At 42.3% G+C, this 22,533-nt stretch overlaps 1 protein-coding gene across 10 annotated transcripts in view; it reads right to left on the bottom strand.

The window, feature by feature from the left end:
- Positions 1–22,533, bottom strand: part of LOC115145200 (CMP-N-acetylneuraminate-beta-1,4-galactoside alpha-2,3-sialyltransferase-like) — a 103,501-nt gene that overhangs the window by 49,031 nt on the left and 31,937 nt on the right. For all 10 annotated transcript variants that reach the window (XR_003865935.2, XR_003865934.1, XR_003865936.1 and 7 more), the window contains exon 4: positions 22,103–22,195. Coding sequence is in view for 6 of the 10 variants with exons in the window: in XM_029686561.2 (XP_029542421.1) it covers positions 22,103–22,195 (93 nt within the window). In the remaining 4 variants the exon portion in view is untranslated. The remainder of the gene's footprint in view (positions 1–22,102; positions 22,196–22,533) is intronic.

Below are 22,533 nucleotides of genomic sequence, written 5' to 3'. Positions count from 1 at the left end.
ATCACAACATACAGGAACTCAATTCCTTTTGTTCACCTGACTGATTGTAAGTATTCCTTACAATCAAATGCCGACTGCATTATCTTCAAGTGAATTCTCTTCGATTATAGTCACAGCCGTGTATATCCCCCCCAAGCAGATACCTCTTCGGCCCTGAAAGATCTTCACTGGACTCTATGTAAACTGGAAACCATACATCCGGAGGCTAACCTAAGATCAAAGCTAACCTAAGATCAATACTACCTTAATTCTATCAACATATCAAATGAATGACACAAGCTGGCAGAATTCTGGATCATTGCTACTCGAACTTGTGCAATGCATACAAGGCCCTCCCGCGCCCTGCCTTCGGAAAATCTGACCATGAATCCATGTTGTTGCTCCCAGCCTATAGACAGAAACTAAAACAGGAAACGCCCGTGCTCAGGTCAATACAATGCTGGTCTGACCAATCAGATTCCACGCTTTAAGATTGCTTCAATCACGTGGACTGGAATATGTTCCGGATAGCCTCAGACAACAACATTGATGTATACGCTGACTCATACCCACTGTGACTATTAAAACCTTCCCTAACCAGAAAACATGGATTAATGGCAGCATTCGCACAAAACTGAAAGCGCGAACCACCGCTTTTAATCATGGCAAGGCAACCGGAAACATGACCGAATACAAACAGTGCAGCTATTCCCTCCGCCAAGGCAATCAAACAAGCAAAGCGTCAGTATAGAGACAAAGTAGATTTGCTATTCAACGGCTCAAACAAAAGACGTACGTGGCAGGTTCTACAGTCAATCATGGATTACAAAAAGAGAACCAGCCACATTTCGGACATTGACGTCCAGCTCCCAGACAAATTAAACAACTTCTTTGCTCGCTTTAAGAACAATGCAGTGCCACTGACACGGCCCGCCACCGAAGCCTATGGGCTCTCCTCCTCCAACTTGAGTAAAACATTTAAAGGTGTTAACCCTTGCAAGGCTTCCGGCCCAGACGGCCTCCCTAGCCGCGTCCTCAGAGCATGTGCAAACCAGCTGGCTGGTGTGTTTACGGATATATTCAACCAATCCCTATCCCAGTCTGTTGTCCCCACATGTCCCCACAAGGTAACTGAACTAAATGACTATCGCCCCATTGCACTCACTTCTGACATCATGAAGTGCTTTTTCATATCCCCTCCACCCCACCTAATACCCTAGACCCACTCCAATTTGCTTACCGCACCAATAGGTCCCCTGACAATGCAATCGCCATCCCACTGCCCTATCCCATCTTGACAAGAGGAATACCTATGTAAGAATGCTGTTCATTGTTGTTCATTGACTACAGCTCAGCATTTAACACCTCCCAAACTCATCTTTAAGCTCGAGACCCTGGGTCTCGACTCCGCCCTGTGCAACTGGGTCCTGGACTTTCTGACGGCCCGCCCCCAGGTGGTGAAGGTAGGAAACAACTTCTCCACCCCGTTGATCCTCAACACTGGGGCCCCACAAGGGTGCGTTCTCAGCCCTCTCTGTACTCCCTGTACTCCCTGTTCACCCATGACTGTGTGGCCATGCACGCTTCCAACGCAATCATCATGTTTGCAGACGACACTACAGTGGTAGGCCTAATTACCAACAATGACGAGACGGCTTACAGGGAGGAGGTGAGGGCCCTCGGAGTGTGGTGTCAGGAAAATAACCTCTCACTCAACGTAAACAAAACAAAGGAGATGATCGTTGACTACAGAAAACAGCAGAGGATGCACCCTCCCCATCCACATCGACGGGACAGTAGTGGAGAAGGTAGAAAGTTTTAAGTTCCTCGCCATACACATCACAGACAAACTGAAATGGTCCACCCACACAGACGCCCTGGTGAAGAAAGCGCAACAGCACCTCTTCAACCTCAGGAGGCTGAAGAAATTTGGCTTGTCATCTAAAACACTCACTAACTTTTAGATGCACAATAGAGAGCATCCTGACTGGCTGGTACGGCAATTTCACCGCCTTCAACCGCAAGGCTCTCCAGAGGGAGAGCGCATCACCGGGGGCAAACTACTTGCCCTCCAGGACACCTACAGCACCCGATGTCACAGGAAGACCAAAAAGATCATCAAGGACAACAACCACCCAAGCCACTGCCTGTTCACTCCGCTATCATCCAGAAGGCGAGGTCAGTACAGGTGCATCAAAGCTGGGACCGAGAGACTGCAACACAGCTTCTATCTCAAGGCTATCAGACTGTTAAACAGCCATCCCTAACATAGAGAAGGCTGCTGCCAACATACAGATTAAAATCTCTGGCCACTTAAATAAATGGACTTAATAAAGGTATCACTAGTCACTTGAAATAACGCTATTTTAATAATGTTTACATATCCTACATTACTCATCTTATATGTATATACTGTATTCTATACCATCTACTGCATCTTGCTTATGTCGCACGCCATCGCTCATCCATATATTTATATTGTGGCAAAGAAGGGGGTCGAGTGATAAATGGCAGATATGAGAACTAATAAACGGGCTCTGCCCGATCACTAAAATGGCCACCCTGATCAGAACTACAGATCACAAAATGGCTGACTGCCAAAACTACAAGTCACAGAAGCAAGGGGAACCCTCAGAAGGTGGAGCCGACACAGATAAAGGGTCAAGAAAAACCAGGAAGAGGAAGAGAGAGGGCTGGAAGGATCCATGAACAATCGAGAAAGAGACAATATAGATCGGCTCGATTTACCGTGTATGAGCTGGACTGTTTTGGACTTACCTGTTGGCGTTTGGACCTGGACCTACCGAGATCCCGATTCGTGTACCGAACCCTGCTACCCTTGCCTACGGCCTGGGTGGACCAGGACGGAGAAACAAACACACAGGTCCTGTTCGAAAGAACTCTCATTCATGGGTGATTTGGTGACAGTTTCCCCATTTAATTTGTGACAAACGCTCCTAACCTTGAAGAGGTTTGCCACAATATGTACATATTATTTTCATCCCTTTACATTTGTGTGTGTATAAGGTAGTTGTTGTGAATTAGTTAGATTACTTGTTAGATATTACTGTAGAGTCGGAACTAGTAGCACAAGCATTTCACTACACTCGCATTAACATCTGCTAACCATGTGTATGTGACCAATACAATTTGATTTGTAAAGCTACAAAAAGACACACAAAACATAACAGTATTAACAATATGGTAAGCTATGCATAATTATGCATGCATGAAAACCAAAGTCTGAGACCATGACAATTCCTACTCTCTCTTCACCTGACTCTATGCCTCTAGGATACTTTTCTGCTGAATTCCACAAAAATGAATGCCCTAAAAAGCCTCCTCATGCTTTCACCCAGACTTCCCCTTTCCGGCCCCAGGTTCCGAGAGGTGTTCCCAAGCCATGTCATTTTCACTTTGTTCCCCATTTCCTCCATTGCCCCCTGATAAACACATGGTTATCCCTAATCAATGCTAAATCCTCTTGAGGTAACTCCGCACTGTACATGCTTTCACATCAATGCCTTCAAAATGTTGTTTAGAGTACAATTACCCCAACTATCTATCCTCTTTCATATGATGCATTAACCAATAAAGCAGCTAACCTAAACCAACTATGATGTTTAAAAGTAGCTCCCAAACCTAACCCATCTGTATGTCTACAGTGGAATCTAGTCTCCCTCTCTCTCTCTTTAGCTCCGCTTCCTCTGTCATGGTGTCTTCAAGCTCACCCATTATGCAGCTGGACCTCATGTAAGAACTATGCACCCACCAAGCAGAGACATGGCGATCTTTACCGCTGCAGGTGCAGTAAGGAGTACTGTGTGTGGACCAGACCAACACTGTCACAAACCCCCTGCCTGGTGTATCTTGATGTACACTCAATCTCCAGAATTCAGCCCGTGCCCTTGGTAATCTCCTGCTCCTCCTGTGCTGCTTTCACCTGAGGATATACACACTGCAACACATGGGTCATTTCCTGACAACATAGACTCTCCTCTTATGGCAAGATCACTAATTTGTGACATTTGAATAACCGCCACCCCTGTACTCCCATCGATCTCCCAGTTACCAAGCCATGTGGCACGAGTCCTCAAACTGATATCCCAACAATGCTACTAAAGGAACCCCTGCTACTACTAACATGGCCCATGACTATAGCCTCCTTCAATTACATTCCCTACAGCGACTGCCGTGAGAATAACTCCTGAATGTAATCTGTCAAGTGTTTTCCGACTGTTAGAAATTGGAAAATATATTTAATGAGTTGGAACAATATCCAACCTAACCAAACTCTGAGTCACAGGTTTCTTGAATGTTTACCATAGTGTCTGAAATGCCACCACTATCTCTTCTACTCTCACCATGATCTGGGTATGCGTAATGTTCAATTTAACTTCACAATAGCCCCTATATTGTGCACAGTTAACTGTCCTCCCTCTCCTGTAACAATATACATAGTCTCTGGGAACAAAACACCTCAACCACCACAGCCTTCATTTATGAGCCCCTACAGATCTCCACTGCAGTCACGTTCCATCCAACTTAACAGCCCTATGTAAACATTCAGTCTCAAACACCTCGCCTCCTGCTACAGATACATCTGCACATATATCATTCCATCTAACCCATAACACACAAGTCACTACTACTAATGCACTTCTACAGTTATAAACATACGAAAACATTATCAAATCAATTAGTCAATACACATCAGTCCCTCCTCTGGAACAATGAAAACCTAAAAACATATTGACTTGAAAAGGAAAGAGGGAAAAAAAATACATGTTTAATACCTTCACACCACCCTTGATGCGACTAAAACTGGGGGAAAAACCGTCCATCCGTTACGTTGTCTGCCCATGTTATGATGGACACATGCCCTCTCCTTAATTAATTTTCATCCTTGGGCGTTATCGCAAAACACAGACTATGAGCCTTGTATGCAATTCATTGTACAGTATCATCCAGCCATCTCTACGTATCCATGTGATTTAACATTACAATTCTGATGACATGGTAAAACAAAAGAGAACAAAAAAAAACTTCAAACCCTCACTGTCGGAGGATACTTAGAGATAAGGTTTCTGGAGCCGCCTAATCAATTTGAGCAGCGCCCCCACCCCTCACCATTCGATAGTAACTGTCTCTCGCTGCAATCCGAATCATAACTAAAACATTTTATAAATTATCCAACCCAAATTCAGAATGACAGTCCTTAGTGCTTAATTTGATTCTATGACTCAAATTCAAGCTTCTCAACTTAGCACACATCATCCCGGCTAGAATGTACATTTATAAATGGAAACTTTTAGTGCCGGTAATAACTCTTCTCATTTACAGCCCCCCTTTGTCCCTGGTTTCCTGTTGCAAGTGGCCTGGTAATGAAAGATCAGTATCTGAAATCATACTTAGTCTAAATCAAATCAAATCAAAGTTTATTTGTCACGTGCGCCGAATACAACAGGTGTAGTAGACCTTACAGTGAAATGCTTACTTACAGGCTCTAACCAATGGTGTGGGAAAAAAAGGTGTGTGTGTGTAGGTAAGTAAAGAAATAAAACAGTAAAAAGACATTTGTATATAGCCTTGCTATTCTTTTTTCAAACACCTTTTAGTCAGGCTTATTGAGGTAGTATGTACATGTAGGTATAATTAAAGTGACTATGCATATATGATGAACAGAGAGTAGCAGAAGCGTAAAAAGAGGGGTTGGCGGGTGGTGGGACACAATGCAGCTAGCCCGGTTAGCCAATGTGCGGGAGCACTGGTTGGTCGAGGCAATTTAGGTAGTATATACATGAATGTATAGTTAAAGTGACTATGCCTTGCGGTCGGAGGCCGAGCAAGTGCCATACCAGGCAATGATGCAACCGGTCAGTATGCTCTCGATGTTGCAGCTGTAGAACATTTTGAGGATCTCAGGACCCATACCAAATATTTTTAGTTTCCTGAGGGGGAATAGGCTTTGTCATGCCCTCTTCACGACTGTCTTGGTGTGTTTGGACCATTCTAGTTTGTTGTTGATGTAGACACCAAGGACCTTGAAGCTCTCAACCTGCTCCACTACAGCCCAGTCGATGAGAATCGGGGCGTGCTCGGCGCTCCCTTTCCTGTAGTCCACAATCATCTCAGTCTTGGTTACGTTGAGGGATAGGTTGTTATTCTGGCACCACCCGGCCAGATCTCTGACATCCTCCCTATAGGCTGTCTCGTCGTTGTCGGTGATCAGGCCTACCACTGTTGTGTCTTATGCAAACGTAATGATGGTGTTGGAGTCGTGCCTGGCCACGCAGTCGTGGGTGAACAGGGAGTACAGGAGGGGTCTGAGCACGCACCCCTGGGGAGCTCCAGTGTTGAGGATCAGCATGGCAGATGTTTTGTTACCTACCCTCACCACCTGGGGGCGGCCCGTCAGGAAGTCCAGGATCCAGTTGCAGAGGGAGGTGTTTAGTCCCAGGTTCCTTAGCTTGGTGATGAGCTTTGAGGGTACTATGGTGTTGACTGCTGAGCTTTAGTCAATGAACAGCATTCTCACATTTGTGTTCCTTTTGTCTAGGTGGGAAAGGGCAGTGTGGAGTGCAATTGAGATTGCATCATCTGTGGATCTGTTTAGGCGGTATGCAAATTGGAGTGGGTCTAGGGTTTCTGGGATAATGGTGTTGATGTGAGCCATTACCAGCCTTTTAAAGCACTTCATGGCTACGGACGTGAGTGCTACGGGTCTGTAGTCATTTAGGCAGGTTGCCTTTGTGTTCTTGGGCACAGGGACTATGGTGGTCTGCTTGAAGCATGTTGGTATTACAGACTCAATCAGGGACATGTTGAAAATGTCAGTGAAGACACCTGCCAGTTGGTCAGCACATGCCCGGAGCACACGTCCTGGTAATCCGTCTGGCCCCGCAGCCTTGTGTATGTTGACCTGTTTAAAGGTCTTACTCATGTCAGGTTACGTAGAGCGTGATCACACAGTCGTTCAGAACAGCTGATGCTCTCATGCATGCCTCAGTGTTGCTTGCCTCGACGCGAGCATAGAAGTGATTTAGCTCGTCTGGTAGGCTCGTGTCACTGGGCAGCTCGCGGCTGTGCTTCCCTTTGTAGTCTGTAATAGTTTGCAAGCCCTGCCACATCCAGCTCAGTGTGAATGTTGCCTGTAATCCATGGCTTCTGGTTGGAGTATGTACATATGGCCAAAATTCACCCAACTTATTGTGGGAAGCTTGTGGAAGGCTACCCAAAACGTTTGCCTCAAGTTAAACAATTTTTAAAGGCAATGCTACCAAATACTAATTGAGTGTATGTAAACTTCTGACCTACTGGGAATGTGATTAAATAAATAAAAGCTGAAATAAATAGTTCTCTCCACTATTATTCTGACATTTCACATTCTTAAAATAAAGTGGTGATCCTAACTGACCTAAAACAGGGAATTTTTACTCAGATTAAATGTCAGGAATTGTGAAAACTGAGTTGAAATGTATTTGGTCAAGGTGTATGTAAACTTCCGACTTCAACTGTACATCCGTTTCTCCCACGTACACAAGTCTATCACCTGACCCTTTTTTACTTCTTATGTGTTCATTAACCAATTCAATTAAAATACTCAGTCTGTACCCAGAGTTTGTAAGGTTCTGGGGGAAATGAAACAGATGGAGACCAGTCAAAAATAGTCAGTGACGTATATTCTCGAGAGCTCTGCCCATCATTTCATGTACATTGGTTTATATACCTCTCATTACGTCATAAATGTCCCTCCTCCTCTAAGACAATGACAATGCTGTTTTTCAATTCCATTCCAACACATACATATTGCTTAGCATATGCTACTACATTACACAATCTACTGCAAGCCCAACAGTTTCTCCCCTCCCTGGTTGGGGACCAGACATCTTTACTGTTGTTAGTTTCACTGTGGTCACAGGTTGTCTGTTAACACTTCCTCTTTGCCTATGTACAAACATTCTTCATCAGACAGGGTAGAATTATGTTAGTTACAATCCTGCGTTAAATGTATACATCATTTAGTCATTATTCATAAAATCCCATAACGGGTTCACACACACTGTTTGTGGTCAAATTATTCCTACCATGCATTAAGACATGATCTAATATACCCTTCCATGATAACCTCAAAAGATAACAAAAAAAGAACCCCCGCAGTTACCGTTTTGATCACAGGGTTCAAACCTGCCATCAAAGCATACGTGCAAGTTATATCAATGCACTCCTGTACCCAGTCTTTCTGTGGCTGAGTACTATAATACTAATTCCAGTTTTATCAGTTTGTATTTTTTTGTTGATAGAATGCTGACATCAAAATGCTGGTATATTGAGCTTTTTGATGATTCTTTGTCATTGTGCCAAGTCATAATTGCCTCCCTGAATTCTTTATTTGATTAGAATTCTCTGTTAGCAGGGAAATGTTGCCCGATTTTTATCCAGTTTGCAAAATTTTTCCCATATTCGAGCCGAATTTGTAGAATGCTTGTGTGCTTCTTTCAGAGCCTCCATTGCTTTATTAAAATCCTCTAGCTCCTTATTACAGGGAGAATGGGGGCCATTTGTTGCCATATCAATAGTTATTTCCTAACCTCTCCCGAAGGTGTTCAGGGTATTTTAGATTTCTTCACTCCCGTCTATAATGCACACCTTCTATTAACTATTTTCCAAGGTAGCGCTTACCCACTTCCGCGGATAATAGTTATGGTATTCGTACCTATGAATTGGTTACGGACCTTAATACCTTGTATTAGAACCTATACTATAGAATCTGCAAATGTATTACTGGAGAATATGGATGACTTAATGTCTTATTCCAGTATTGGCCTTAAATATCACTGTTGTTGATAAGCCACATCTCCTCCAAAATTATTCACACTTCTCTTCCTATTTCCACATAATCTTTCATGGTTCACCACCCCAACAGGGCATAAAACCAACCTCTCTTTATTGCTATATAACACGTTTTGAGGACGCAAACCTCGTCTAGCACAAAAACAGAGGCCTCAAACCTTACAATAGCGGACTCAAACCCTTATAATAGAGCTTGTTCAAACCTTCATACACACCCCCACACCCACTCACACTCTGCGCTCTCACGGCCAGTGCAACTGAGACCTTCACCCTCTTGTTACAGGTTTAGCAGGGAACAAACCCCACCAGGGTCTTACCTGCAGAGCCAACTGTTCTACATCTAATTCTCAGAGGTTTTAATTCTCAAATAACTCAAAGGGACACTATGAAAGCTTAACTATGTTTAATTCTTCCCAGAGGATCAATACAGCTGCATTATACAAAACATGTTTCCACCACAAGTATATATACTCCAGTTTAGGCACTCCTCCTTCTCTCCAATCCTTACATTGGGAAGGCAGGGTAGCCTAGTGGTTAGAGCATTGGGCTAGTAACCGAAAGGTTGCAAGTTTGAATCCCCGAGCTGACAAGGTACAAATCTGTCGTTCTGCCCCTGAACAAGGCAGTTAACCCACTTTTCCTAGGCCGTCATTAAAAATAAGAATTTGTTCTTAACTGACTTGCCTAGTTAAATAAAGCTAAACAAAAAATAAACATCTTATGGTTCGACAGGAAGGTGAAGTAATAGGGTAATAAACCATAATTTCTCCCTTAAGGGGATCTGACCTGACCTCAACCCCTCATTTGCCTAATCCACATATGTCCATCCATATCCAATATAGCAATACTGTGACTTCCTCCTGTCAATCCAACACATTCCAAAGCCAACTGGGCGGTACAGATAACCATTAACCAGTCTCTAGGAAAGCAACATTTCAAGTTTAACACAGAACCCAAAAGTGCTTATGGTTGTTGTCCTTTGGAAGGTGAACCTTCGCCCCAGTCTGAGGTCCAAGCACTCTGTAGCAGGTTTTCATCAAGGATCTCTCTGTACTTTGCACCGTTCATCTTTCCCTCGTTCCTGACTAGTCTCTCAGTCCCTGCCGCTGAAAAACATCCCCACAGCATGATGCTGCCTCCACCATGCTTCACCATAGGGCCAAAGAGTTAATCTTAGTTTCATCAGAGCAGAGAATCTTGTTTCTCATGGTCTGAGAGACCTTTAGGTGCCTTTTCGCTAACTCCAAGCCGGCTGTCATGTGCCTTTTTACTGAGGAATGGCTTCCGTCTGGCCACTTTACCATAAAGCCGTGAATGGTGGAGTGCTGCAGAGATGGTTGTCCTTCTGGAAGTTTCTCCCATCTCCACAGAGGAACTCTGGAGCTCTGTCAGAATGACCATTGGGTTCTTGGTCACCTCCCTGACCAAGGCCCTTCTCCCCTGACTGCTCAATTTGGCTGGGCGACCAGCTCTAGGAAAAGAGGTTTCAAACTTGGTGGTTCCAAACCTCTTCCATCTAATAATGATTGAGGCCACCGTGTTCTTGGGGACCTTCAATGCTGCAGAAATGTTTTTGTACCCTTCCCCAGATCTGTGCCTCGACGCAATCCAGTCTCGGAGCTCTATGGACAATTCCTTCGACCTCATTGCTTGTTGTCTACTCTGACATGTACTGTCAACTGTGGGACCTTATATACACAGGTGTGTGCCTTTCCAAATCATGTCAAATCAGGTAGACTGAAATCAAGTTGTAGAAACATCTCAATGATGATCAATGGAAACAGGATGCTCCTGAGCTTAATTTCGAGTCTCATAGCAAAGGGTCTGAATACTTATTTAAATAAGGTATTTCAGTTTATTTTTAATACTTTTGCAAACATTTCAAAAACGCTGTTTTCACTTTGTCGTTATGGGTTATTGTGTGTGAGGACTTTTTTAAATATATATTTTCGAATAAGGCTGTGACCTAACAAAATGTGGAAAAAGGGAAGGGGTCTGAACACTTTCTGAAAGCAGTGTCCAGACACCAACTAGACAGACAGAACCCCCATGTGGACGTAAGGCAGGAGATGCTCTGATTAATGTGAGGCAGCATGCTTTACAGGATTACAGGAGTTGTGTTTCAGGTCATCTACTGGCTGTCCCTGTCTTTATCAGGGAGGGAGGGATGGGCAGAGAGAAAGAAAGAGAGAGCGAGCGAGAGGTGACAGCATCCTTCATCCAACATAGCGTGAGAGGAAATGCAGAGATGCATCTAAAAACAGATCAAGACATAGGCTTAGCTGAGCGAACGCTGTCTGGACAACTGTCAGGAATGCATGGGAACACTACAATAACTACAAGGGGTTATGCCTCAACGGGAATCTCCTGCTCACCAGTCTGTTTCAAACAGTTGCCAATCCACTGACAGAAAGACTAGTTTTTGGCATCACCACTATGTTGTTTTGACAAACAAACCTTACTGCTGTCTATCTTCTGTCTGTGAATGATTAGCCACATCGTCTTGACAGACCACACAAAGGTAAAACCTATTGAATATGAAAAACCTGTGATGAATGTATGTGACACGCTACTAACAAAAGCAATGGTTCCATCATCCATGGAAATCAGATGCTTTGTGACATTCAGTAGTTTCACCCCTCATTGCAGGTAGTTGACTGATTCAGGGGCATATGATGGTGGTGGCAAGGGTGAGAAAGAGCTGTCATTCTGCACAGAATTGTATCTCATTGGTCTTTACAGTGAGAGGGAGCAACAACAGTTCACCCAGAGGCTGGAAAACCTCCTTCAAAATGCCCTGCCACCTGCACCAATGAAAATAAATTCTGCATGACCTCAGTGTAGATGTTTACTGGTATTTTACACAGTAAGGGTATCATCACAGTAAGCAGATCATTCTACCACAGGACTTATAGTAACTGCAAGACTTCTACAAACAACATTTCCAATTGATTCTCCCTTTTTATAGAGTTTTCCTCATACATCTGAAGTCCGATTGAGTTTCAGGGTGCATGTTCAACAATGCATGTAAAATGCATATTACATAGTTAACAAGTCTTTGTTGATTTAGTGTTTCCGCTAACATTGTATTATGTTGTCTATTTACTGCTCACATGTCTTCACTTTAAGGCATTCTGCCTCAGATGTACAGCGGCTATATTATTATGTTCCCAAAACACAAAAACTGTCCAGTTGTGCAGATGTTTCTACAATGGCAGGTAGCCTAGTGGTTAGAGCGTTGGGCCAGTAACCAACAGGTTGGTGGATCGAGTCCCTGAGCTGCCACGGTCAAAATCTGTTGTTCTGAATAAGGCAGTTAACCCACTGTTCCAAGGCCATGTTATAAATAAATAAGAATTTATTCTTAACTGACTTATATAAATAGATATATATTTTTAAACGTGTCTTTTAGGCTGCAAAAACATTCACTTGATGTTACAAGAACGTTCCCAGAAAACATTTAGTCTCTTTAAAAGGTTCCCAGAATGCTTATTTAGGTTGCGGAAACATTGTGGGCATATGACAAGAAATTCCTAAAACACTTAAACTGTTCAGTTGTGCTGACATTAAGATAATATTTTGTATCAAGGGTGGGGCAGATCGTTTAAAGGCCCACCTCAAGTTCCACATCCAAGACTGAAGCAATACATATTCAGGAATTGGGGTGGGAACATTGTGGTGATTTCCACATGTAGCAGAGAAATAACAACAAATAGGGCACAGACTGACAGCTGTCAGTGTAACTAGCTAGCATGCTAACCTTAGCCAGCTAATGGAGGCTATGAGAGCACCTTTTCAGTTAAGACAGGCATACTGTAACATCATTATTTCAGAAAGACTACCAGTTCTACATAGAGCATGCTGGGAAATATTGGTTCTATCGCATGGAGATTTTCAGAATAGTTTGTTTTATTGTAATATGTGTTTTTGTATGAACATTGATTAGTTAATACATTTTATGCTACACAAAGATAAATAACATACAGTTTTCTAAACCAATCTAATCTGTTGGATTTATTGCACCCGTTACTGAGATGGTTGTTCCAGTTTAGGTGATTGACGTAGTCTCAGTATTCACTCATTCCTATCCTGGCAGCCATTCTGAATGCAGGTTGTGGATGATTAACAATTCCACTTATTGGATTTCCTAACTCTGGCTGGATTCCAATAGGAATTACACATCACTTTGCAAGCCAGCATAACGTAATTTGCAGGCCAAACCAGGAGATTCCTAACACCACTGTGTTGGGGGTATAATTAGGCCCTCAAAGAAAGGCCTTATAAAATGTAATGTATTGACATAAATAATACAAAATATAAGGATAATCAGACCCCTTTCATAGAAAGCTTCCACCTTAACCCTCCAAAGACAAAGGGGTTCTGGGTAGAACGGTTCATAGACAGTTCTAGGAAGAACATTTAGATTATAAAATGATTCTTGGTAGAACCCTTCATAGATTGTTCTAGGTAGAACCATATAGAGGGGGTTCTTTGAAGAACCCTACATAGAGGGTTCTAGCTGGAACCTCTGCAGAGGTTTCTAACCAGCACCAAACAGGGTTCCCTTATGGGGATAAACCGAAAAACCCTATATAGTTCTACTTACACTCTTAGAAAAAAATATGCTACCTGTCTCAGCTAAACCGTGCCTATACAATCTGTTGACATGTTACTCTTGCCGTTTGATAATTCCAGTGAAACCGTGTTAATTTTTGGACATTCACACAGACATTATCAAATAGCGATATTCTTTGTCTCTGTCTTATTTCAGCAAGCTAGCAAGCTGTATATCAATGACTATCTAAATTGTGACCTTGAATCCACCATAGAAATAGAAAGAATATGAGCTCAGGTAATATGAATAACCTAAATAGTGAACAGTTTGGAGCATGTATTGAAGCAATGGGTGAGATCGTTTTGCATGCCCTGGTGTCCCGGGTGGATGGAGATCTCTTTAGGGATCAATGGAATGGTCAAACGAGCAAACCCTGCACACCCGGCCATGCAACACAAATTTGCCTAAAACGTTATTGATCAAGACCATTCATCTTGGGGCGACGTGGGGATCCGGGTTCTAAAATGCAATCATATCACACAATTTTACTATTTATAAAATCTTGATTTTTTTTTTTAATGCAGACTAGCCAAAAAAATAAGTAAACCTTTACAAATAATCCAATGAATTGTGACAAGTTTGCCCCATGGCAAGGTGTCCAAGTGTAGGGTCATCATTAGTTAACACAGCCACAAAGTCAAAAACACTGTTGGTTTCTAAATGTTCTCTCCTTAAAATCACACTGCTAACCTTTAATTTAAGGTTAGGCGAAGGGACAAATCGAAATTGACAGAATGGTTACCTGGGTTCAGTGAATTGTTTGCAGCAAATATTTCAATATAACAGGCAGGAAGGACAACATAATCCTTTAATTTTATTTTTGTATTGGGTGTATCTACCGACTGCATGTATAGGTCCGGAAAGATGCATCCTTTGTTTTGTTATTTTTGTTTTACTCTGCCTGCAAACACGCTAGATGATTCAGAATCCATTGAAGAGCTTGAACGAGGAGGCGGATGCTGGTAGGAAGCGGAACATGGCGGAAGCAGAAGTGTTTTTTTGAGGCTGAAAGCATGTAGAGTACAGTTAGCGAGAAAAATGTGTGGACAACAGTGAAGTCCAAGAATGGAACAAAAAGAGCACAAATAGTTGTGGAAAATGAGTCTGTTCATCAGGCTCATTTTGAGTCAATCTGGACTTAAATGGAGATGTACTCTTATAATATCCACCTGACCAGCCACCCCTCAGAGCCTGGTTTCTCTCTAGGTTTCTTCCTAGGTGTCTGCTATTCTAGGGAGTTTTTCCTAACCACAATGCTTCTACATCTGCATTGCTTGCTGTTTGGGGTTTTAGGCTGGGTTTCTGTACAGCACTTTGTGACATCTGCTGATGTAAAAAAAAAAGGGTTTTATAAATAGATTTGCTTGTTGGACTAGGTTTTTTTGGACAATGATGTTTATTTGGGAAACCCTTTTTGAAGTCCCGACGATGGTGAAGAAGACATTGGGAAAAGTGGATGCAGTCAAAGTAACCAGGAGTGGTGTGGTGTTGACATCGTGTATATCTAAAGAGCAAAAAGAGTGTGCATTGTGGCTCGCATGACGTGAACAGCTTTGATAATCCATATCTAAGGTAGTGTTACAAAGGGTCGGAAACTCTCTGGTAAATTTCCGGGATTTTTCCGGAAGTTTTCCATTGGAAGTTAAGCCTGGGAATTTCTAGGTCTTGTGGCATATTTTGGTTAAACTATCCTCAATTCAATGGAATTGCAACCCTCTGCATGCACAGTGCATTCTTTTATCACATGTGATGGAAGAGTCCACTGCACATGTACAGCTGATTCTCAAGATCTTGCACATTTATCTGTTCATGGAATTATATTTGTTTTTCTTTTCCACTCATTTTTTTGTAATCTTTTCAGGAAAATGCCACGGGCACTATCTGATGTGTGGAGACATTACACTGCCGCAAATGTAGAAGGGAAAAGCTGTGTACATTTGCAAATACTGTGCCAAATCATATGTGAAGAATGCAACAAAGATGCACAATCATCTGGCCAAGTGCATAAAGTTCCCTCAGCACTCACAACAAGCAACCTCTGACAAAAGTCCCTCTACTTATATTAGCTTTAGATTACATTTATAAATCCAGTCAAATGCATAATTGAGATTTACTGTAAAGATGTACATTGTGTAAAAAATGATATGTTCCCCCTATCTTATTTTTCATGATCTGCAAAGTGATCCTAGATCAGCACTCAGAGTCTTGGATACCTTGTACATTGAACACAAATATAAATGCAACATGCAAGAATTCCAAAGGTTTTACTGAGTTACAGTTCATATAAGGAAATCAGTCAATTTAAATACATTCATTATGGATTTCACACAACTGGGAATACGTATATGAATATGTTGGTCATAGCACCTTAAAAAAAGGACTGGGACATTTTCGAGCTTCCAGTAATTGTTTACAGATCTTTGTGACATGGGGCCATGCATTATCATGCTTCTGAAACATGGGGTGATGGTGGCGGATGAATGGTACAAAAATGGGCCTCATGATCTCTTCACAGTATCTCTGTGCATTCAAATTGTCATTGATAAAATGCAATTGTGTTTGTTGTTCGTAGCTTATGCTTGCCCATACCATAACCCAACCGTAACCATGGGGAACTCTGTTCACAACGTTGACATCAGAAAACCAGTCACCCACACGATACCATACAAGCTATCTGCCATCTGCCCGGTACAGTTGAAACAGGATTTATCCGTGAAGAGCACTTCTCCAGTGTGCCAGTGGCCATCGAAGGTGAGCATTTACACACTGAAGTCAGTTACGATGCCGAACTGCAGTCAGGTCAAGACCCCGGTGAGGACGCGAGCATGCAGATGAGCTTCACTGAGACGCTGCAGCCCGCCTGGTGTTCAACCTTCCCAATTTCTCCCATGTCACCCCGCTCCTCCGCACACTCCACTGGCTTCTAGTCTAAGCTCGCACACACTACAAAACCATGGTACTTGCCTACGAGCAGCAAGAGGTACTGCCCCTCCCTAACCTTCAGAATATGCTAAAATCCTACACCCAAAACTGAGCACTCCATTCTGCCACATCTGGTCTCTTGGCCCTCCCACACTTTTTAAAATTTTATTATTATTTTTTTAACCTTTTATTTAACTAGGCAAGTCAGTTAAGAACACATTCTTATTTTCAATGACTGCCTAGGAACAGTGGGTTAAGTACCTGTTCAGGGGCAGAACGACAGATTTGTACCTTGTCAGCTCGGGAATTTGAACTTGCAACCTTTCGGTTACTAGTCCAACGCTCTAACCACTAGGCTACCCTGTCGCCCCATTGGCAGGGCAGCTCCCAATGGTGGAACCAGCTTTCCCCTGAAGTTAGAACAGCAGAGTCCATGCCCATCTTCAGAAAACATTTCAGATCCTTCCCAGAATATCTTAAATAATCTCACATCACCCCTCCGAACTAACACTCACACTTGACTTTTTCTGCCTTACTAGCTCTGACTTTGCTGATAGTACATGTTTCCTCAAAGTAGCTTACTATGACTGTGATATGTGGTTGTCCTGTAAACTAACTGTAAATCTCTCTGGATAGAAGTGTCTGCTAAATGACTAAAATGTAAATAAGATGGGTGAAGTGATACCAATATTTCCCTGGATTAGTTATGTATAAGAAGGTTTGAAAGAAAGCGTGGAATTCCTGATTAACCATACTGACATGGCTATAAACTGAAAACATTATATGGGAGAGCGCTTCCCTGGTGGTGCAGAGGATAAAAGATCTGAGCTGTGTTCGAATACCCATACTAACATACTGTATACTACTTACCTAATGAGTATATACTACATACTATTAGTTAATTTTAGTATCATGTAAACAAGCGGTATCGTTTCCGGTGAGCGTACTAGGGCTTTGCCTGTCTAATGGAAGTTGCTGCTGTTGCAATGCAACCTCTCGCTAGCTTGTTAGCATATCAAATTACTAGCTAGACATTTTACGACTTCGGGTGTGTTCGTAAATTCAATCTGGAATGCCAGAGTGTGCTCTGGGCGTTCCAAAATCAAGAGTTGACAGATTGTCCATTCTTAAATTCAATGTGTTTTGATCTCGGTGCGTTCAGAGCACACACTGGATGCTCTGGCCGAGGAGTAGGGTTGATCCGAGCATCCTGACCTCGGCAGTCAAGCACCCAAGCTAACTGGCTAACTATGGCTAGATTGCTAGCTACTTCCAGACACAAATGAGAAAACACCTCACTCTGACCATTTTACTCACCGTAGCAGAGCTGGTTAGGCTGTTTTCATGTTATCCAGAGTGTTGGTGACTGTGTAACTGTGCTTCTGGAAACACATTTATGTTTTTTCTTTGCTGACGTTTACTAACACCGGTCTTATTCATCGGGTGTTGAGCGTTTCTAAACTCATCAGTTATTCTGTGCTCTGACGCACTCAGACACGAGTGCTCTGAAATCAGAGTAGAGAGCCAGAATTAACAATGTCCATTGAGAATGCACAATGACTATACCACTTAGCTAAGAATGACATGAATAATCAAGACAATAAACATTGGGTAGTTAGTTAGATAGCATATATATATACACACTATTGTTTTTTACCCATTTTTTGTGGTATTCAATTGGTAATCACAGTCTTGTCTCATTGCTGCAACTCCCTTTACGGACTCGGGAGAGAAGTGCATCCTCCAAAACACAACCAAGCTGCACTTGACATAATGCCCACTTAACTCAGAAGCCAGCCGCACCAATGTGTCGGAGGACCCACCAGTGTGCAATGGGACAAGGACATCCCTGCTGGCCAAACCCTCCCATAACCTGGACAACACTGGGCCAATTTGTTCGCCGCCCCATGGGTCTCCCGGTAACAGCCGTCTGCGACAGAGCCTGGACTCGAACCAAGAATCTCTAGTGGCACAGCTAGCACTGCATGCCTTAGACCACTGTGCCACTCGGGAGGCCATGATAGCATATAGTTAATATATTGCCTGGCAAGTTTGATGTATTAGTAGCCAACTAACATTAGGTAGCTAGCTAACGTACCAGTACATACAAGCAACTGCTGTAATGATATGCTATGCTATGTGGTTCATAAGGCTCACATAGCTAACAAATTGTCAGCCAATGTAACGCAACTTATTTGAAAAGTCATTACTTTATTATATTGCTCAACATTTTCTTAATATTTGCCATAATTAGTTAAAGCAATGAATTTGTATCCGCTGTCATCAGACTTCAGCTGCATATTTTCCGCCATTTTCTTCAAATGTGAAAACATTGAAGCCATGTCCATTTTTCTGATGAATTGCATTATGGGTCCTAAAAGCTGCTTGTATACTTCATATTTTGGCAAATGTAGTACGCCATCCGGGAACTTTTGGCATATTAACTATATCCATACTATGACCAATAAGCATACTACAGTGCCTTGCGAAAGTATTCGGCCCCCTTGAACTTTGCGACCTTTTGCCACATTTCAGGCTTCAAACATAAAGATATAAAGCTGTATTTTTTTGTGAAGAATCAACAACAAGTGGGACACAATCATGAAGTGGAATGACATTTATTGGAGATTTCAAACTTTTTTTAACAAATCAAAAACTGAAAAATTGGGCGTGCAAAATTATTCAGCCCCCTTAAGTTAATACTTTGTAGCGCCACCTTTTGCTGCGATTACAGCTGTAAGTCGCTTGGGGTATGTCTCTATCAGTTTTGCACATCGAGAGACTGAAATTTTTTCCCATTCCTCCTTGCAAAACATCTCGAGCTCAGTGAGGTTGGATGGAGAGCATTTGTGAACAGCAGTTTTCAGTTCTTTCCACAGATTCTCGATTGGATTCAGGTCTGGACTTTGACTTGGCCATTCTAACACCTGGATATGTTTATTTTTGAACCATTCCATTGTAGATTTTGCCTTATGTTTTGGATCATTGTCTTGTTGGAAGACAAATCTCCGTCCCAGTCTCAGGTCTTTTGCAGACTCCATCAGGTTTTCTTCCAGAATGGTCCTGTATTTGGCTCCATCCATCTTCCCATCAATTTGAACCATCTTCCCTGTCCCTGCTGAAGAAAAGCAGGCCCAAACCATGATGCTGCCACCACCATGTTTGACAGTGGGGATGGTGTGTTCAGGGTGATGAGCTGTGTTGCTTTTACGCCAAACATAACGTTTTGCAATGTTGCCAAAAAGTTCAATTTTGGTTTCATCTGACCAGAGCACCTTCTTCCACATGTTTGGTGTGTCTCCCAGGTGGCTTGTGGCAAACTTTAAAGGACACTTTTTATGGATATCTTTAAGAAATGGCTTTCTTCTTGCCACTCTTCCATAAAGGCCAGATTTGTGCAATATACGACTGATTGTTGTCCTATGGACAGAGTTTCCCACCTCAGCTGTAGATCTCTGCAGTTCATCCAGAGTGATCATGGGCCTCTTGGCTGCATCTCTGATCAGTCTTCTCCTTGTATGAGCTGAAAGTTTATAGGGACGGCCAGGTCTTGGTAGATTTGCAGTGGTCTGATACTCCTTCCATTTCAATATTATCGCTTGCACAGTGCTCCTTGGGATGTTTAAAGCTTGGGAATTTTTTTTGTATTCAAATCCGGCTTTAAACTTCTTCACAACAGTATCTCGGACCTGCCTGGTGTGTTCCTTGTTCTTCATGATGCTCTCTGCACTTTTAACGGACCTCTGAGACTATCACAGTGCAGGTGCATTTATACGGAGACTTGATTACACACAGGTGAATTGTATTTATCATCATTAGTCATTTAGGTCAACAATGGATCATTCAGAGATCCTCACTGAACTTCTGGAGAGAGTTTGCTGCACTGAAAGTAAAGGGGCTGAATAATTTTGCACGCCCAATTTTTCAGTTTTTGATTTGTTAAAAAAGTTTGAAATATCCAATAAATGTCGTTCCACTTCATGATTGTGTCCCACTTGTTGTTGATGCTTCACAAAAAAATACAGTTTTATATCTCTATGTTTGAAGCCTGAAATGTGGCAAAAGGTCGCAAAGTTCAAGGAGGCCGAATACTTTCGCAAGGCACTGTACATATTCATATGGTTAGTATGAGTATTCAAACATAGTTCTGGCTTGAGACCCAAACATTGCAGGTTCAATCCACATGTGCAGATTGTCAACATATGAAGTGTAAAAAATATGGTTTTGTTTGTAGGATTAAATGCTGTTCAAATGTCCTATGAATTAAATAATGCGCAGATTGTCAACATATAAAGTGTAAAAAATATGGTTTTGTTTGTAGGATTAAATGCTGTTCAAATGTCTTATGAGTGAAATTATGGGCCCATAATATCACCTTAAAATGCAAATTGCCATTAAATCAAGAGAGAAACATAATGGGGATGTATTCCAATCTGCTTTCTCATGCTTTACAGAGCTAAACATGTGCATGTTGAGAATGTTGTGGTAATATTAGATCAAACTTAAATATAAAATGTTCTATATGTAAGAAGGAGAAACACCTGGCTAGACAAGAACACAAATGTGAACTGGATCGGGATCGCTCACTGACCAAAGTCTTCTCTTGTCCCCAAAAAGACAAAGTCAACATTCACTACACACCATGATCATTCCTTGCAAGCTTTGATAAGGTATTTGTGTATATATCGTTCATAGTGAATTACACTGTCCTTTTAATAATGACCAATATCAAAACAACAAAATAAAGTTCACGTCAGTGGTAACTTATTGAGACATCTGACATTTGTAATAGATAATGATGTGTAAAATAGAATGTGCCTGACATTTTGTAATGACCCAGTATGAAAATGTGTTTCCATAGCGTTGTGGATGGTAGGATATCAGAGACCCTTTGCCTCTGCCTGGTGAAAGATCAATCTCAATTTTTATTTCCTGGATTCCTTGTGCCCTCTCGCCTCCTTCTGAAAACACACTGGAGGAGAACATCCGAGGTCCTCTCTCTCAGATCTTCTCCACCAATATTTTTTGAGATGGCAAAGAGAGAGGACTCAAGGAATCAAGGAAATAAAAATAGAGAAAGACTCTTTGCTTCTGCCTGGTGAAAGGTCACTGATATCCTACCATCCACAACGCTATGGAAACACATGTTCATACTGGGTCAGTACAAATGAAAGATTCATTGAGATGAATCCACAGGAAGGTCGTCATCTTCACTGGGAGTCACTGAGGGTGCCCTGACCTTTTAACCCATGATCTGTCCAATGAGAGGACCATCTGAGTTACCTGGCTGCCTCTAACTAGCTGAGGAGGGCCGGACAATGGGCCAGTAGCCTGCCAGCAGACAAGGAAATGGTTCTATGGGGAAGTTTTTATCTGGATGGAGGAAGCGACTCATATAGTATCTGAGATGGAGCTGACAATAATCTGTGGGTTTATTGTGATCATGCTGAGAATCCATGATGTGGCATATATAATACAGTAGGACACTGGTGATTTAGAAAGTACAACTGAATGTTAATGAGATGGAAAGGTGTGGTCAGAGTGAAATAAAACCTTGAATAAGGCTGTCAAATTAGCGCCATCATCATCTCAACCGGAGGTAAAACGCTTTACTTAAATGGGAGAGGAAATATTTATGGGGTGCTGAATCATATCGATGCATCAGAAACCAAATTATAAAAACTGAAAAACAGATCAGATGATAACACATGCACATTAAAATAATTAGCTTACTTTGGATAAATGGCAGTCATCTTAGCAGCTGCATAGCCAGGCTTGCAGACTCCCTCGCTGAGATTGCCATACTTGTACATCAGCTCCAAAGGCCTGTGGAACAAAGAGGAAAGTCAGAGACTGTCACGCAAGGAGAGGAAAGTCAGAGACTGTCACGCAAGGAGAAGAAAGGGAAGGGGATACCTAGTAAAAACTGAATGCATACAACTGAAATGTGTCTTCCACATTTAACACAACCCCTCTGAATCAGAGAGGTGCAGGGGGCTGCCTTAATCAAGGTTATCGGCACATGGTTAGAGCGTTGGACTAGTAACCGAAAGGTTGCAAGTTCAAATCCCCGAGCTGACAAGGTACAAACCTGTCGTTCTGCCCCTGAACAGGCAGTTAACCCACTGTTCCTAGGCCGTCATTGAAAATAAGAATTTGTTCTT

The sequence above is a fragment of the Oncorhynchus nerka genome, linkage group LG17, assembly GCF_034236695.1.
Source record: "Oncorhynchus nerka isolate Pitt River linkage group LG17, Oner_Uvic_2.0, whole genome shotgun sequence".
Taxonomy (NCBI): Eukaryota; Metazoa; Chordata; class Actinopteri; order Salmoniformes; family Salmonidae; genus Oncorhynchus; species Oncorhynchus nerka.
This window is presented reverse-complemented; position numbering and strand designations above follow the sequence as displayed.